Source organism: Oncorhynchus gorbuscha, linkage group LG01 (assembly GCF_021184085.1).
Source record: "Oncorhynchus gorbuscha isolate QuinsamMale2020 ecotype Even-year linkage group LG01, OgorEven_v1.0, whole genome shotgun sequence".
In the NCBI taxonomy this organism is placed as follows: Eukaryota; Metazoa; Chordata; class Actinopteri; order Salmoniformes; family Salmonidae; genus Oncorhynchus; species Oncorhynchus gorbuscha.
Genome location: NC_060173.1, coordinates 86,368,276 through 86,387,193, shown reverse-complemented (window position 1 = coordinate 86,387,193; position 18,918 = coordinate 86,368,276). Strand labels below are relative to the sequence as shown.

At 47.2% G+C, this 18,918-nt stretch overlaps 1 protein-coding gene across 2 annotated transcripts in view; it reads left to right on the top strand.

Annotated features, from left to right (window-relative positions):
- aff3 (AF4/FMR2 family, member 3) overlaps nt 1–17,745 on the top strand; it is a 40,081-nt gene extending 22,336 nt beyond the window's left edge. The window contains exons 8-17 of one of the 2 annotated variants that reach the window (XM_046364132.1): nt 8,428–10,569; nt 10,714–10,841; nt 11,129–11,335; nt 11,492–11,555; nt 12,123–12,259; nt 12,343–12,414; nt 15,531–15,624; nt 15,739–15,788; nt 15,929–16,134; nt 16,311–17,745. In XM_046364132.1, the coding sequence (XP_046220088.1) occupies nt 8,428–10,569; nt 10,714–10,841; nt 11,129–11,335; nt 11,492–11,555; nt 12,123–12,259; nt 12,343–12,414; nt 15,531–15,624; nt 15,739–15,788; nt 15,929–16,134; nt 16,311–16,432 (3,222 nt within the window). In that variant the 3' untranslated portion in view covers nt 16,433–17,745. The remainder of the gene's footprint in view (nt 1–8,427; nt 10,570–10,713; nt 10,842–11,128; nt 11,336–11,491; nt 11,556–12,122; nt 12,260–12,342; nt 12,415–15,530; nt 15,625–15,738; nt 15,789–15,928; nt 16,135–16,310) is intronic. The other variant, XM_046364133.1, reaches the window with a different exon arrangement.
- The last annotated feature ends 1,173 nt before the right edge of the window (nt 17,746–18,918 follow it).

Below are 18,918 nucleotides of genomic sequence, written 5' to 3'. Positions count from 1 at the left end.
AGAAGCTGTTTAGAATCTCTCTCTCTCTCTCTCTCTCTCTCTCTCTCTCTCTCTCTCTCTCTCTCTCTCTCTCTCTCTCTCTCTCTCTCTCTCTCTCTCTCTCTCTCTCTCTCATGTTGTCACTCTATCCCTCCCTCCCCCTTAGTCTCTCTCTCTCTCTGTCTCTGTCTCTCATTCCATCACTCTATCCCTCCCTCCCCTTAGTCTCTCTCTCATGTTATCACTCTATCCCTCCCTCCCCCTCAGTCTCTCTCTCTCTCTCTCTCTCTCTCTCTCTCTCTCTCTCTCTCTCTCTCTCTCTCTCATGTTGTCACTCTATCCCCCTAGTCTTCATGTTGTCACTCTATCCCCCTAGTCTTTCTCTCTTCACAGAACAGTGTGACCATAAGACGGTAGGTCTTCCTCATCTTTCTTTCATCCTGTTCCTCCCTACACACTTTATAAACATTTGTATTTTCGAGGACTATTTTATATTGCATTGGTCTTCATTCAACACATCAATATTTTTGTGGGAAAATCTTATCTGAATATATACAGTGCCTTGCGAAAGTATTCGGCCCCCTTGAACTTTGCGACCTTTTGCCACATTTCAGGCTTCAAACATAAAGATTTAAAACGGTATTTTTTTGTGACGAATCAACAACAAGTGGGACACAATCGTGAAGTGGAACAACATTTATTGGATATTTCAAACTTTTTTAACAAATCAAAAACTGAAAAATTGGGCGTGCAAAATTATTCAGCCCCTTTACTTTCAGTGCAGCAAACTCTCTCCAGAAGTTCAGTGAGGATCTCTGAATGATCCAATGTTGACCTAAATGACTAATGATGATAAATACAATCCACCTGTGTGTAATCAAGTCTCCGTATAAATGCACCTGCACTGTGATAGTCTCAGAGGTCCGTTAAAAGCGCAGAGAGCATCATGAAGAACAAGGAACATACCAGGCAGGTCCGAGATACTGTTGTGAAGAAGTTTAAAGCCGGATTTGGATACAAAAAGATTTCCCAAGCTTTAAACATCCCAAGGAGCACTGTGCAAGCGATAATATTGAAATGGAAGGAGTATCTGTCATGTATTGTCATGTCTTGTCCCTGTGCTTTCTCTTCTCTTCGTTTCCCCCTGCTGGTAGTGAGGATTTATGTTTTCCCTGTTTGGACATTAATAAACTCTGTTTCTGTTAAGTCGCTTCTGGGTCCTCACTCACCTGCATAACAGAAGAATCCGACCAAGAATGGACCCAGCGACTTCGGATCCTCTCTACTCAGCCGTCGAGATCAAAGGAGCGATGCTAGGCAGACACGAGCAGGAATTGTCTGTTGATCGACATGCCGTTGAGACCCTGGCCGCCCAGGTCTCCGAACTCTCAAAACATATTCACAATCTCCGCCTCGATCCACCGGCTACTTCCAGGGCTTCCGAGTCTCCGGAGCCCAGAATTAATAACCCACCGTGTTACTCTGGTGGGCAACCCACTGAATGCCGCTCGTTCCTCACCCAGTGTGATATTGTGTTCTCTCTCCAGCCCAACACATACTCCAGGGGTACAGCTCGTATCGCCTACGTCATATCTCTCCTTACTGGACGGGCTCGTGAGTGGGGCACGGCAATATGGGAGGCAAGGGCTGAGTGTACTAACCAGTATCAGAACTTTAAGGAGGAGATGATACGGGTTTTTGATCGTTCAGTTTTTGGGAAAGAGGCTTCCAGGGCCCTGTCTTCCCTATGTCAAGGTAATCGATCCATAACGGATAACTCTATAGAGTTTCGCACTCTTGCTGCCTCCAGTGACTGGAACGAGCCGGCGTTGCTCGCTCGTTTTCTGGAGGGTCTCCACGCGGAGGTTAAGGATGAGATTCTCTCCCGGGAGGTTCCTTCCAGCGTGGATTCTTTGATTGAACTCGCTATTCGCATAGAACGACGGGTAGATCTTCGTCACCGAGCTCGTGGAAGAGAGCTCGCGTTATCCGTTTCCCCCCTCTCCGCATCACTGCCATCTTCCTCCACTGGCTCAGGTGCTGAGCCCATGCAGCTGGGGGGGATTCGCATCTCGACTAAGGAGAGGGAACGGAGAATCACCAACCGCCTCTGTCTCTATTGCGGTTCCGCTGGTCATTTTGTCATTTCATGTCCAGTAAGAGGTCAGAGCTCATCAGTAAGCGGAGGGCTACTAGTGAGCGCTACTACTCAGGTCTCTCCGTCAAGATCCTGTACTACCTTGTCGGTCCATCTACGCTGGACCGGTTCGGCAGCTTCCTGCAGTGCCTTGATAGACTCTGGGGCGGAGGGCTGTTTTATGGACGAAGCCTGGGCTCGGGAACATGACATTCCTCTCAGACAGTTAGGGGAGCCCACGGCCATGTTCGCCTTGGATGGTAGTCCTCTTCCCAGGATTCAGTGTGAAACGCTACCTTTAACCCTCACTGTCTCTGGTAATCATAGCGAAACCATTTCTTTTTTGATTTTTCGTTCACCTTTTACACCTGTTGTTTTGGGTCATCCCTGGCTAGTGTGTCATAATCCTTCTATTAATTGGTCTAGTAATTCTATCCTCTCCTGGAACGTTTCTTGTCATGTGAAATGTTTAATGTCTGCTATCCCTCCTGTTTCTTCTGCCCCCTCTTCACAGGAGGAGCCTGGTGATTTGACAGGGGTGCCGGAGGAATATCATGATCTGCGCACGGTCTTCAGTCGGTCCAGGGCCACCTCCCTTCCTCCTCACCGGTCGTATGATTGTAGTATTGATCTCCTTCCGGGTACCACTCCCCCCCGGGGTAGACTATACTCTCTGTCGGCTCCCGAACGTAAGGCTCTCGAAGATTATTTGTCTGTTGCTCTCGACGCCAGTACCGTAGTCCCTTCCTCCTCTCCCGCCGGAGCGGGGTATTTTTTTTGTTAAGAAAAAGGACGGGACCCTGCGCCCCTGCGTGGATTATCGAGGGCTGAATGACATAACGGTTAAGAATCGTTATCCGCTTCCCCTTATGTCTTCAGCCTTCGAGATCCTGCAGGGAGCCAGGTTTTTCACTAAGTTGGACCTTCGTAACACTTACCATCTCATGCGCCTCAGGGAGGGGGACGAGTGGAAAACGGCGTTTAACACTCTGTTAGGGCACTTTGAATACCGAGGTTCTGCCGTTCGGTCTCGCTAACGCTCCAGCTGTCTTTCAGGCATTAGTGAATGATGTACTGAGAGACATGCTGAACATCTTTGTTTTCGTTTACCTTGACGATATCCTGATTTTTTCACCGTCACTCCAGATTCATGTTCAGCATGTTCGACGTGTTCTCCAGCGCCTTTTAGAGAATTGTCTTTATGTGAAGGCTGAGAAGTGCGCTTTTCATGTCTCCTCCGTCACATTTCTCGGTTCTGTTATTTCCGCTGAAGGCATTCAGATGGATCCCGCTAAGGTCCATGCTGTCAGCGATTGGCCCGTCCCTAAGTCACGTGTCGAGCTGCAGCGCTTTCTCGGTTTCACGAATTTCTATCGTCGTTTCATTCGTAATTTCGGTCAGGTGGCAGCTCCTCTCACAGCCCTTACTTCTGTCAAGACGTGCTTTAAGTGGTCCGTTTCCACCCAGGGAGCTTTTGATCTCCTCAAGAAGCGTTTTACATCCGCTCCTATCCTTGTTACACCTGACGTCACTAGACAGTTCATTGTCGAGGTTGACGCGTCAGAGGTGGGCGTGGGAGCCATTCTGTCCCAGCGCTCCCATTCTGACGATAAGGTCCACCCTTGCACGTATTTTTCTCATCGCCTGTCGCCGTCGGAACGTAACTATGATGTGGGAAACCTCGAACTGCTCGCCATCCGCTTAGCCCTAGTCGAATGGCGACAGTGGTTGGAGGGGGCGACCGTTCCTTTTGTTTGGACTGACCATAAGAACCTTGAGTACATCCGTTCTGCCAAGCGACTCAATGCGCGGCAGGCTCGTTGGGCGCTGTTTTTCGCTCGTTTCGAGTTCGTTATTTCTTATCGTCCGGGCTCAAAGAACACCAAGCCTGATGCTTTATCCCGTCTCTTCAGTTCTTCAGTAGCCTCCACCGACCCCGAGGGGATTCTCCCTGAGGGGCGTGTTGTCGGGTTGACTGTCTGGGGAATTGAGAGGCAGGTAAAGCAAGCACTCACTCACACTCCGTCGCCGCGCGCTTGTCCTAGGAACCTTCTTTTCGGCTCACTCTGCCAAGTTAGCCGGCCAACCCGGCGTTCGGGGTACGCTTGCTTCTATTCACCAGCGTTTTTGGTGGCCCACTCAGGAGCGTGACACGAGTCGTTTCGTGGCTGCTTGTTCGGACTGCGCGCAGACTAAGTCCGGTAACTCTCCTCCTGCCGGCCGTCTCAGACCGCTTCCCATTCCCTCTCGACCGTGGTCTCACATCGCCTTAGACTTTATTACCGGTCTGCCTTCGTCAGCGGGGAAGACTGTTATTCTAACGGTTGTCGATAGGTTCTCTAAGGCGGCTCATTTTATTCCCCTCGCTAAGCTTCCTTCTGCTAAAGAGACGGCACAAATCATCATTGAGAATGTGTTCAGAATTCATGGCCTTCTGTCAGACGCCGTTTCGGACAGGGGTCCGCAATTCACGTCTCAATTTTGGAGGGAGTTTTGTCGTTTGATTGGGGCTTCCATCAGTCTCTCTTCCGGTTTTCATCCCCAGTCTAACGGTCAAGCAGAACGGGCCAATCAGACTATTGGTCGCATCTTACGCAGTCTTTCCTTTCGAAACCCTGCGTCTTGGGCAGAACAGCTCCCCTGGGCAGAATACGCTCACAACTCGCTTCCTTCGTCTGCGACCGGGCTATCTCCTTTTCAGAGTAGCCTTGGGTACCAGCCCCCTCTGTTCTCGTCCCAGCTCGCCGAGTCCAGCGTTCCCTCCGCTCAGGCTTTTGTCCAATGTTGTGAGCGCACCTGGAAGAGGGTCAGGTCTGCACTTTGCCGTTATAGGGCGCAGACTGTGAGAGCCGCTAATAAGCGTAGGACTAAGAGTCCTAGGTATTGTCGCGGTCAGAGAGTATGGCTCTCCACTCGTAACCTTCCCCTTATGACAGCTTCTCGCAAATTCACCCCGCGGTTCATTGGTCCGTTCCGTATTTCTCAGGTCGTTAATCCTGTCGCAGGTCGACTTCTTCTTCCACGACATCTTCGTCGCGTCCACCCGGTCTTCCATGTCTCCTGTGTCAAGCCTTTTCTTCGCGCCCCCGTTAGTCCCCCCCCCCGTCCTTGTCGAGGGCGCACCTATCTACAGGGTCCGGAAGATTATGGACATGCGTCCTCGGGGCCGTGGTCATCAGTACCTAGTGGATTGGGAGGGGTACGGTCCTGAGGAAAGGAGTTGGGTTCCATCTCGGGACGTGCTGGACCGTTCGCTGATCGATGATTTCCTCCGTTGCCACCAGGTTTCCTCCTCGAGTGCGCCAGGAGGCGCTCGGTGAGTGGGGGGGTACTGTCATGTATTGTCATGTCTTGTCCCTGTGCTTTCTCTTCTCTTCGTTTACCCCTGCTGGTCGTATTAGGTTACTTTCTCTTTTTCTCTCTCTCTCTCTATCGTTCCGTTCCTGCCCCCAGCTGTTCCTCATTCTCCTAACGACCTTGTTTACTCTCTCACACCTGTTCCCTCTTTTGCCCTCTGATTAAGTCTCTATTTCTCTCTCTGTTTGTGCTTCTGTCCTTGTCGGATTCTTGTTTGCTTTGCCCTTGTTCCGTCCTGTCGTTGTCTGCCTCTTCATCAGATGCTGCGTGTGAGCAGGTGTCTCTGTCCTCTACGGCCCGCGCCTACCCGAAGGGACCTGCAGTCTGTTGCCGCTAGCCCTGCAATTCTCCTCTACTACCAAGAAGGGGGACACTCCTGTAAAGATTGAGGATTTATGTTTTCCCTGTTTGGACATTAATAAACTCTGTTTCTGTTAAGTCGCTTTTGGGTGCTCACTCACCTGCATAACAGTATCAGACCACTGCAAATCTACCAAGACCTGGCCGTCCCTCTAAACTTTCAGCTCATACAAGGAGAAGACTGATCAGAGATGCAGCCAAGAGGCCCATGATCACTCTGGATGAACTGCAGAGATCTACAGCTGAGGTGGGACACTCTGTCCATAGGACAACAATCAGTCGTATATTGCACAAATCTGGCCTTTATGGAAGAGTGGCAAGAAGAAAGCCATTTCTAAAAGATATCCATAAAAAGTGTTGTTTAAAGTTTGCCACAAGCCACCTGGGAGACACACCAAACATGTGGAAGAAGGTGCTCTGGTCAGATGAAACCAAAATTGAACTTTTTGGCAACAATGCAAAATGTTATGTTTGGCGTAAAAGCAACACAGCTCATCACGCTGAACACACCATCCCCACTGTCAAACATGGTGGTGGCAGCATCATGGTTTGGGCCTGCTTTTCTTCAGCAGGGACAGGGAAGATGGTTAAAATTGATGGGAAGATGGATGGAGCCAAATACAGGACCATTCTGGAAGAAAACCTGATGGAGTCTGCAAAAGACCTGAGACTGGGACGGAGATTTGTCTTCCAACAAGACAATGATCCAAAACATAAAGCAAAATCTACAATGGAATGGTTCAAAAATAAACATATCCAGGTGTTAGAATGGCCAAGTCAAAGTCCAGACCTGAATCCAATCGAGAATCTGTGGAAAGAACTGAAAACTGCTGTTCACAAATGCTCTCCATCCAACCTCCCTGAGCTCGAGCTGTTTTGCAAGGAGGAATGGGAAAAAATGTCAGTCTCTCGATGTGCAAAACTGATAGAGACATACCCCAAGCGACTTACAGCTGTAATTGCAGCAAAAGGTGGCGCTACAAAGTATTAACTTAAGGGGGCTGAATAATTTTGCACGCCCAATTTTTCAGTTTTTGATTTGTTAAAAAAGTTTGAAATATCCAATAAATGTCGTTCCACTTCATGATTGTGTCCCACTTGTTGTTGATTCTTCACAAAAAAATACAGTTTTATATCTTTATGTTTGAAGCCTGAAATGTGGCAAAAGGTCGCAAAGTTCAAGGGGGCCGAATACTTTCGCAAGGCACTGTATATATCTCCTTCCGTGGCCTCCAACTGATCTTAAATGAAAGTCAAACTAAATGCAGGCTCTTCAACCAATCGCTTCCCGCACCTACCCGCCCGTCCAGCATCACTGCTCTGGACGGTTTTGACTTAGAATATGTGGACAACTACAAATACCTAGGTGTCTGGTTAGACTGTAAACTCTCCTTCCAGACTCACATTAAACCTCCAATCCAAAATTAAATCTAGAATTGGCTTCCTATTTCACAAAGCATCCTTCATTCATGCTGCCAAACATACCCTCGTAAAACTGACCATACTACCGAGCCTCGACTTCGGTGATGTCATTTACAAAATAGCCTCCAACACTCTACTCAACAAATTGTATGCAGTCTATCACAGTGCCATCCATTTTGTCACCAAAGCCATATACTACCCACCATTGCGACCTGTACGGTTTAGTTGGCTGGCCCTCGCTTCATACTCGCCGCCAAACCCACTGGCTCCAGGTCATCTATAATTCTCTTCTAGGTAAAGCCCCGTCTTATCTCAGCTCACGGGTCACCATAGCAGCACCCACCCATAGCACGCACTCCAGCAGTTATATCTCAATGGTCACCCCAAAGCCAATTCTTCCTTTGGCCGCCTTTCCTTACAGTTTTCTGCTGCCAATGACTGGAACAAACTGCAAAAATCACTGAAGCTGGAGACTCATATCTCCCTCACTAGCTTTAAGCACCAGCTGTCAGAGCAGCTCACAGATCACTGCACCTGTACATAGCCCATCTGTAATTAGCCCATCCAACTACCTCATCCCCATAATGTATTTATTTATTTATCTTGCTCCTTGGTACCCCAGTATCTCTACCTACACATTCATCTTCTACACATCTACCATTCCAGTGTTTAAATGCTATATTGTAAGTACTTTGCCACCATGGCCTATTTATTGCCTTTACCTCCCTTATCCTACCTCATTTGCACACACTGTATATAGACTTTTTCTACTGTATTATTGATTGTATGTTTGTTTATTCCATGTGTAACTCCGTGTTGTTGTATGTGTTGAACTGCTTTGCTTTATCTTGACCAGGTCACAGTTGTAAATGAGAACTTGTTCTCAACTGGCCTACCTGGTTAAATACCTGGTATTTTTCTCGCTGATCAGGACGATTGTTGTTTTTGGCTTAACCCCAAGACCAGGCTATCTGGTTTGATTGAATATAGTCCAAGCACTTTCTGCCAGTTAATTATAGTGCAAGTTACTGTTTAAAACCAATGTGGATGTATAAAAGTCAACCTGTATCACATGATCCCTCTCCTTTGTTGAGCCTACCTGACTGTTTCTCCCCTCATCCCTCTCTCCTTAAATCTGTCATCCGTCTCCATCCCTCTCTCTGTTTTCTCAGATATATCACCCCTCCACTACTCAGTGGCAGCTGGACAAGTGGCTGAAAAAAGTCCCCAAAAAATCCTCTTCCTGCGACCAGGATCCCAGCAATCACGACCACGCCCAGAGAGCTACAGAGGACCAGTCGCTCTCCCCAGACCCCCACAGAGCTCCATCTCCATCCAGACCCTGGGGGATCAGAGAGGACTACAGCCCCAGCCAGAGCCCTGTTCCCAGCCCGCGCTTTAACTACAGCCCCAGGCATAGCCCTCGGCCTAGCCCTGGCTACAGCCCCTGCCCCAGCCCCAGCCCCTGTTCCAGTCCTTGTCCTAGCCCCACCCCAAGACACAGCCCCATCCCTAGCCCGGTCCTCAGTGTCTGTCCAAGCCCCTTTCCAAGCCCCAGAGCCACTTGCAGCCTTAGTTCCATTCCCCAGCACCCCCCTAGGAGTCCTAGTCCTAGCCTTACTCATTCTAGCCCCTCCCGCTATCCTCAGGTTCGGAGTCCTCATCAGGAAAGCTACAGGCCTCCCACATGGCCTAGCCTAACAACCAGCCTGAGCCATAGACCCAAAATCAGGCCCTGGACTGCCCCTGTACCCAGCACTGAGCCCAAGAGCAAGCCAAGACACAGTCCATATCCTCAGCCTCCGCCTCAGCACAGCTCCAGGCCTAAATCCACACAGACCCAGCCTGTTCCCACTCCCAAGACCACAGCCAAGGCAGCCCCTGCACTGACCACTGAGCTGAGCCACAGGCACAAACACAGACCCAGGCCTAGTCCTAACTCGAGTCCCAAGCTTCATTCTCGGCCTAGCTTGAAACACGCACGCACTCTAGACCCCAAAAGCCAACACCTATCAACCTCTGGACAAAGGCCTAAGGAGAGTAGCAGACACAGCCATAATTCCAACTCCAACCCCAGACCCAGTAATGGGCCTAGTTTGACAACCAGACTCAGTACCAGTCTCAGCCCCACACCCAGGGCCAAGACCTTACCCACCACAGACCCTAGCAGAGAGACCAGCAGCAGGGTTGGTCACTGTTCCAAATCCAGCCCAAAGCCACATTCTCTGCCTAACTCCAAAGCTAGTTCTGAGCCTCGCGCTAAATTCAGCCCCAACCCTAGACCCAAAGTCAAGTACTGGGCCCCTGCTCCCCACTCAAAGCTTCCACAGAGGAAGCCCCAATCCAGGGAGAGAGAACAGGAGGTGGACAACCGGAGAGAGACCCATGCACCAAAGAGGAAGGTAGACAGGCAGACAGAGGGAAAGGGGGAACATGAGGTAGAGAGACAGACAGAAAAACAAGGAGAGAGGCAGGGGAAGAAACAGAAGGAAAGAAAGGAGGAGAGACAGGGAGAGAGAAGACTGGCGGAGGAGCAGTTGCTTAGACGCCCCTGGGTCCAGAGCTCAGAGGAGGAAGAGGACGTAGAGGAGAGAAAGAGGAGAAGGGAGGAGAGAGAGAAGGAGAAGTGCAAGAGGAGGTGGAAGGAGCAGCAGCAGCAGAGTGGTGAATGGCAGGCAGTCCAGCCCAAGCAGAGACCTCACACCAACAGTGAGCGCCGCCACCATCCCATCGACCCACAACGCCACGGGACCAAGAAAAAGAGGAGGAGGAAGAGTGAAGAGGAGGAAGAGAGACAGTCTCAGCCGGACCCTTCCCCTCCACCATCACCCTCCTCCCCCACTCCTGTTGTCCCACCAACGGACTCCTCCGCCTCTTCAGAGTCCGACTCGGAGCCCGATCTGCCTCCCAACGTCACCAAAGTCCCGGCTGACTCCACATCAAGCCAGCGTCCCATCCCCAGGAGAGGCTACCAGGGCCCGGGGAGGCCCGCGGATAGCAGGCCCAGAGTGCTCTACCCCAGGCGCACCACCGCATCCAACCCAGGCCAGGGGCACCAAATCCAGGGAAAGCAGAAACTCTACACCCTGGTCCCGTTTGGACGTCGTGAGCTGGCCGCAGCCTCCCATCGAGGCCTGAGAAACTTGGTGGTGCAGATAGACCTCTCCCTGCTCAACAGAGTGCCTGATACTACGACAGGCACCCCAGCCTCTCACAAACACTCTTCCTCCTCTGCCTCTTCCAAGCAGAAAGAAGCCATGAGACACCTGTGCATCCCCGAGACAGAGAGAGGAGACATCAAGAGGAAACGCAAGGTAACACAGACACTAGTTGCACTGTAGCTAGTTTACCATGGAATACTATTGTCATCCTTTACTGAGACCTGAAGTCCCTGTTACTTCACAGCTACAACAGCCTGGTGTCTGTGGTTATGCCATAATATGCGTGTTTCCTCCCAGTCAGAGAATGGAGTCCAGCACCACAGAGAGAGTAAGAGGAGCAACTCCCAGACCAACGGCCCCTCTGCCCACACAGAGTCTACAACGCACAGACGTCTAGACCCTCACTCAGACACCAGACACAACGGGTGAGACTGGAACACACACACTCTCATACACACGTATACACGCTCTCATACACACTCTCATTGACACTTATACACACAAACACAAACACACACACACAAACACACACACACAATCACACATATATACACTGAGTGGATAAAAGATTAAGGACACTTGTTCTTTCCATGACATAGACTGACCAGGTGAATCCAAGTGAAAGCGACAGTATATATACACACGCTGATACATACATAAACACTGTAAGAAGTACTGACTGTGTATTTCCGGGGGTTGTATGTGTGAGCAGGTTCTTGGAGGACTATCTGGACAGTACCCCTCTCTCTGACACCCTCGGCCCCACCAAGCCCCCCATCAAAACACAGAACCCAGAGCCTAAGATGGAGGTTGAGTGTTGTGTTGGGGTGTCAGGGCAGTCTCAGCCCGAGTGTGAACCATGGGGACCTCCTTTACAACGGGCAGGGGGACAGAGAGGAACCGTAACCAACCATGAACCGTGAGTGCCTGACTGAAAAATAAGGCCACTGTCAGTCTTAATGACCACATTCTACAGCCCAACCTAGACCGTCAGAAGCAGTCAGTAGCTACCACATAATAATATATTTGTCTGCTCTTTCCTATTGACTTCCTCCCCCTTTCCATCCCTCTGTAGCCCACATCATGCTGAGTACTACATGCATGAAGCCAAGAGGATGAAGCACCGTGCAGATGCCATGGTGAGACTGGTTCAGGACTGGGTTAGGACCGGAAGGACTGTTCTAACACTGAGTTAGGGATGTTAAAAATCGTTCCGTCATTTTCTGGTTGCTAAAACTCTGATAGTTCGCCTAATTTCAGTTTATGTGACAAAATAAGCTAGTATAGTGTAGAGAATCATTGTACCATCTAATCCTCTGTGAAATATATATTTTTCATAAGCAAAAATATTGTTGTTTCAGCTGTTGGAAGCTGGTGTAATAAAACCGAAAGTGAAAGAAGCAAAAACAAAACTTAAGACCAGGAAGTATAGAAATAGCACACATAGAACAGATCTCCCGCTGTTTAGACTTGCTTTCAATGAGAATGATGGATCTATAACTCACATTTCTATGTGAATTTGGTGGGTTTGACCACAAAGTTACATATTGCCACTTTAAGACTGTTTCAAAGACATCAGTAACATTTTTAAGATAAGTTGGCTAAAATGATAAGGACCCTTTTACAGGATTAAGTGGCTAGTGAGCTCTTCCAACTTCATTAATTTCCTATCTCTCTTACCCAGTATCTCTCTCTCTCTGTCTCAGGTGGATAAGCTGGGGAAAGCAGTGAACTATGTGGATGCTGCTCTCTCCTTCATGGAGTGTGGAAAAGCTATGGAGGAGGGACCACTGGAGGCCAAGTCTCCCTATACCATGTACGCAGAGACAGTAGAGCTTATCAGGTGAGACAAACACACACTCACACGCACACACAAACACAGACACACACACACACACTGTAACAGTGATCCTCTGTGGTTGTCAGGTACGCCATGAAGCTGAAGAACCACTCTGGCCCAGGGGCTAGACAGGAAGACCAACAGTTGGCCGTACTGTGGTATGTCACTAGCAACGATTGTCCAAATAGTTGAAAGGTCAAAAATAAAGTTCTGATCAATGTAAGAGCTGCATAATGGGGTAAGATCGTCAACGCGTTTTGAATTTTAAAAACCCAAGAAACATTGACTGAACCTTTGTTTAATGAGATCCATAAAATCTATGGAATCCAGACAGTTTAGGTGGCAATTTCAATGTAATGTTAAATATCAAATGTTTTCTTCCATGCAACCATGCCAACATTTTTTAAAACCATATATGGCCTATTTATGCATTTTGTGATTACATTGACGGAGTAAACTTCTGGAAATACCAACTAATTTGGGCATTAAAAAGAATAGCTTAAAATGAGGCCTACTCTCTATACAATCAGCATATTTCTATGGTAGGCCTACCAATCCCTCACAATCTCCCAGCTTTCACCATGGTTTTCATTCATAATCATGATTATTTTTGTCAAATCCTCATGCATATTCAACATTAGATGGAGACTGTTTGAGAAAAGGATAGTCACCTAACCTAAATGCCCTGCTCTAGAATTTTCAAGCACAGAAATAGTTGATGTTGGTTGTTCATTTTTGGGAGCGGCTTCCTTTGTGGCTGAGTTAGGCTACTTTGTAAACATTAAATCTCAACTTTTTCAAACTCTACAAAAATTAACACCCACATGTGCAACAATCCCTTTCTTGTCTTTCTTGTGATGTAAATATTGTTTGTGCTTTTAATTCCTGTCAAATCAAATCAAATATTATTTGTCACATACTTCTTAAACAACAGGTGTACACTAACAGAGAAACACTTACGTACCTTCCCAACAATGTAGAGAGGAAGAAAATAGAGAAATAATAAAGAAGTTAAGCACAATAATAAAATGTATAATAAATACATCATGAGTAACGGTAACTTGGCAATATACAGGGGGTACCAATACTGAGTTGATGTGCAGGTGTACGAGGTAAATAAGGAACATATGTACATATAACTAGGAATAAAGTGACAAATAATAAACAGTAGAAGCAGCGTATGTGATGTGTCCCAAACGTTATTGCAAAAAGGGTCAATGCAGATAGTCCGGGTAGTTATTTGGTTAACTATTTAACTAACTATTTAGCAGTTTTATGGCTTGGATTTAGATGCTGTTCAGGGTCCTGTTGGTTCCAGACTTGGTGCATCGGTACTGCTTGCCGTATGGTAGCAGAGCGAACAGTCTATGGCTGTAGTCTTTTAGGGCCTTCCTCTGACCCCACCTGATATAGTTGTCCTGGATGACAGGGAACTCGGCCCCAGTGATGTCAAGCAGTTGCCATACCAGGCGGTGATGCAGCCAGTCAAGATGCTCTCAACGGTGCAGCTGTAGACTTTTTTGAGGATCTAAGGACCCATGCCAAATCTTTTCAGCCTCCTGAGGGGGAAGAGGCGTTGTCATGCCCTCTTCACGACTGTGTTGGTGTGTTTGGACCATTATCGATCCTTAGTGATGTGGACACCGAGGAATTTGAAGCTCTCCGACCTGCTCCACTACAGCTCCGTCCATGTGAATGGGGGCTTACTTGGCCCTGCATTTCCTATAGTCCACAATCAGCTATTTTGTCTTGCTGACGTTGAGGGAGAGGATGTTGTCATGGCATCACACTGCCATGTCTCGAACCTGCTCCCTGTAGGCTGTCTCATCGTTGTCTGTGATCAGGCCTACCACTGTTGTGTTGTCTGAAAACTTAATGACGGTTTTGGAGTCGTGCGAGTCCACGCAGTCATGGGTGAACAGGGAGTATAGGAGGGGACTAAGTATGCACCCCTGAGGGACCCCGTGATGAGGGTCAGTGTGATGAATGTGTTGTTGCCTACCCTCACCACCTGGCAAGGCCCGTCAGGAGAGGGAGGTGTTCAGTCCCTGGAACCTTAGCTTAGTGATGAGCTTTGAGGGCACTATGGTGTTGAATGCTGAGCTGTAGTCAATTAACATCATTCTCACATAAGTGTTCCTTTTGTCCAAGTGGGAAAGGGTGATGTGGTAGAGCAATAAGGGTTGCGTCATCTGTGGATCTGTTGGGGTGGTATGCAAATTGGAGTGGGTCCAGGGTGTTTGGGATGATGGTGTTGATGTGAGCCATTACCAGCCTTTCAAAGAATTGTGAGTACAGATGTGAGTGCTACGGGGAGATAGTAATTTAGACAGGTTACCTAGGTGTTCTTGGGAACAGGGACTATGGTGGTCTGCTTGAACATGTAGGTATTACAGACGGGGTCAGGGAGAGGTTAAAAATATCAGTGAAGACACTTTCCAGCAGGTCAGCGCATGTTCTGAGTATGCGTCCTTTTAATCTGTCTGGCCCTGCGGCTTTGTGAATGTTAACCTGTTTAAACATCTTACTCACATCGGCTACGGAGAGCGTGATAACACAGTTGTCCTGAACAGCTGGTGCTCTCACACATGGTTCAGTGTTGCTTGCCTCAAAGTGAGCCTACAAGGCATTTAGCTCGTCTGGTGGGCTCGTGTCACTGGGCAGCTCGTGGCTGAGTTTCCCTTTGTGATAGTTTGCAAGCCTTGCCACATCCGACAACCATCAGAGACGGTGTAGGAGGATTCGATAATAGTCCTGTATTGATGTTTGCCTGTTTGATGGTTCGTCAGAGGGCGTCCAAGCGTCAGCGTTGAATAGATTCAGACAAAAAAACAACTATGTGCCATTGTTGACATTTTGAAGGGGTCTTGCTGGTTTGAGCCAGCATAATGCACGTTTGCACAATCATAACATCAACAGGGAAATGCTTTTTGTACAAAAGGGAAATGCTTTTTGTTTTTTTCTATTGTGCTATTGACTGTACGTTTGTTTATTCCATGTGTAACTCTGTGTTGTTTGTGTTGCACTGCTTTGCTTTATCTTGGCCTGGTCGCAGTTGTCAAATGAGAACTTGTTCTCAACTGCCTACCTGGTTAAATAAAGGTGAAAAAAACAACCAAACAAAACAAGCAAGAGTTAGAATGTGCTTTGCTTTTCTTTTTAAATAAATCGGTCCAGCAACTAATCGGTCCAGAAAATAATCACCTATAGGATGTGGATTATGTATTTATTTACTGGGCATTTCTCTCTCTCTGTGTGTGTGTGTGTTCCCTAGTTTCCGGTGCCTTGCTCTCCTATACTGGCAGATGTTTCGTCTAAAGAAGGATCACGCCCTGAAGTATTCCAAGGCTCTATTGGACTACTTTAAGGTACAGACCTCACCAGCAGCTATTTTAACTGCTGGATTTAGTGTGATGCAATTAAAAGCAGACATGTTAGATTAGATTGGTTAGATTGTAAATGTGTTTTATCTGTCATCCCAGAGTTCTCCAAAAGTGCCTACTACTCCCCCAATCTGGAGCGACTCTGGAAAGTAAGAAAGACTCCCTCTCTCTCTCTTATCCCCTCTCCCCCTCGCTCTCTTTCTCCATCACTCCAATATATTTGTGAATGTAGTACTATGTTGATTTGACTCTCCTTAGCGAAGTATCATTGTGTTTTTCTCATTGACAGGGGCACAGGGGGACCTCCCTCATCCCTCTCCCCCAGCCCCTCAGCCCTCACCCTGGGCTCTCACACTGGCAACTCCCCCTCCTCCCTCATCAGCATACCCCAACGTATCCACCAGATGGCAGCAAACCACCTCAACATCACCAACAGTGTCCTCTACAGCTATGAGTACTGGGAGGTAGCAGATAGCCTTGCCAGAGACAACAAGGGTAAGAGAGGCTACCTCTTTATTAGCAAATGAATAATTGGACTGAAATTACCTCTTTGTTTTTTTAGAGAGAGAGTGAGCGAGAGATAGATCAGTTTGTTGAGACTAGGTTTCAGTGTTTTATTAGATGTGATCTAACCCCCCACTTTCTCTCTCTCTCTCTCTCTCTCTTTCCAGAGTTTTTTAACTACTTGAACACCCTGTCGGGGCCGTTGACTCTCCACAGTAGTATTGCTCATGCAGTCCAGTACACCAGACAGGCTCTACAGTGGATACGCATCAGTGCCAATGTGGGTTAGTGGAGGGAGGGGCGAGACCATAGAGGATGATAGAGAAAGTATCCCTATATAGTTCCCATTATGGTGTCTGTGAGCGCACCGGCAGCGCCGTCTCCATTTTTAAGTAGTCAATTTTATTCTTCACAATTGGCTGATCCCTCCTGATGCGCTGGTTGGACATGACTCCAACAGGAAGTTGACTGTCACCCAGTTGACCGCATTAAAATGGTGGAAGCCCTCAATGCTGCTCCCATGCTAACATGGCCTTTTGGCCACTGGAGGCCTCTATCATTCTTTATGGGTGAGACCCAACAACCTGGCTTTTAAGGGAAGGAGGGAGAGAGGGACACAAGTGATTAGAAATCGACGATTCCCCCTGTATTCTACATTTTAAGGATTAGTACTTCAATTAATAATTCTATTCTCAGCATGTATCATAAATTATGGATTGGATGTATACATAGTAGCGCCTTTCCTGGTGCTCAAAGAGCTTCACTTTGTATGGGGGGAAGGTGTTGTTAATCCTACAAACAGGTAAAGGAACTGTTTAGTATATATTTTACTCTTCCTCTTGGGATTCTCTGTGCAGATCTTTAAAGTTCCACGTGGATTCAATGCCTTCAAACTCGCTGCTTTACCAAACGTGCCACATATGTAATCACAAAACACACACAGAAACTGTCTTAAAAAGGAAACGGAAGAGAAACATCATACAGTGCACCTGTGAGGACTTTGATTTCTCTACCGTACAAAAGGACAACAGACATATGACCTGGACTACATCTCCCATGGGCCTTACCAGGACTAATGGTTTCATTAGGGGAAAGGTGAAGTTGGGATTTGGAGTTTTATTTTGGGCTGTCAGACCCCTCATCCTAAAATGTAGACCAAGTTACTGCTAGCTTTTCTGTATGACTACACTGTGAGATGGCTCTTTTAAGAACATTTAGAGATGCCTTTCACTTTTTGATGTCTTTTTATGTGCAATAGGTGTGTCAGATTATTTGTTTTTAACAAAAATACCAAAACAATGGGATTTGGTTTTGTTGCCAAGTGGATGGGTCAGCATTCATGTTCCTGTCTATGCAAAATTATTATTTATAATATGGTGTAATGTAATTATCAAAAGTTGCATACCGAATTGTATTTCATAAATGTCTTTTTGATATTGCAATTTGTATGCATCTCCATGTTTGTAAGTCGCTCTGGATAAGAGTGTCTGCTAAATGACTTAAATGTAAATGTAATGTTTGTTGAAGCAAAGTTGGTATATGACCTCCTAAAGTCTAACAACAAGGATTTATCCCCAAATAGACCATGTTTAATGACACCTTGTAATCACTCAGATATTTCCTAAATTCTATTAGTGTCCCCACTCAACTTTAAATATTTAGATGAAGGTGTGTGTGTGTGTGTGTGTGTGTGTGTGTGTGTGTGTGTGTGTGTGTGTGTGTGTGTGTGTGTGTGTGTGTGTGTGTGTGTGTGTGTGTGTGTGTGTGTGTGTGTGTGTGTGTGTGTGTGTATTCCAGTTAAATGTATTTGTGATCAGACTGTGCTTCTCTCCTTCATCTCTCCGTCTGACTGACTCCCTACCCACTGGGCACACACTGGTTGAATCAACATTGTTTCCATGTCATTTCTATGAAATGACTTTGAACCAACATGGAATAGATGTTGAATTGACGTTTAGCCTCTCTTTCTTTCTGCTCCCTCCCTCTCCCCCATCTTTCTGTCTTTTTTTCTCTGAGTAGGTTGTCTGATAGAGCTAGTTCTTTTTTTCGACATCACTTATTACCCTGATGCCCTTTGCACCAATAGGAAGACTGTTATGGCAAGCCTCAGCATCCGCTGTCTGGAACCATAGCAACAACTCGGAATAGCCAATGAGACTGGGGAGGATGTAGCCTAGCCTACATCTGTCCGCGTGACAGGTGCAACGCAATGAGACCCTGAGAGGGATTTTTTAAAAGCATCATACAGTCTATATTTAGATTTGGCTACTGTAGATGAAACATGACAGTGGAACAAACCTGAAATATCACATGTGCTTTGACTTCATGCATCGGATTTCCCGGACTGCGCTTCTGTGGGGTTAACGGGTTTATACATGAAATAACGAATGGGTATTGCACCCGATCACGTGCGTGGGATCAAATTGCCATCCATTCAGTGAGATCACTGGAGCAGAGATTGTAATTTAACTTATTTTGAGATGTGTAGATGTTGCTGTTCACATCTGCATAATATTGGATATACTAAAATATTAAGGCCAACCATCATAGGCCCACTAATGTTCAGCGGCTGATAACATATATTGCTACACGGTTTACAACAGAGACTTTCGAGATAACGGTTTACCCGGTATCAGTAGGCCTACACTGGACTGAACTGAAGTATCATAGCTCCACCACGTTTCGGTATTCTCCGCATGTATGTCGCCCGTGCGTCATTTTGTGAAGTCTGTGCGCGTGCTGGAATAATAGCGCCATCTGCTGTCCAGTTAGGCT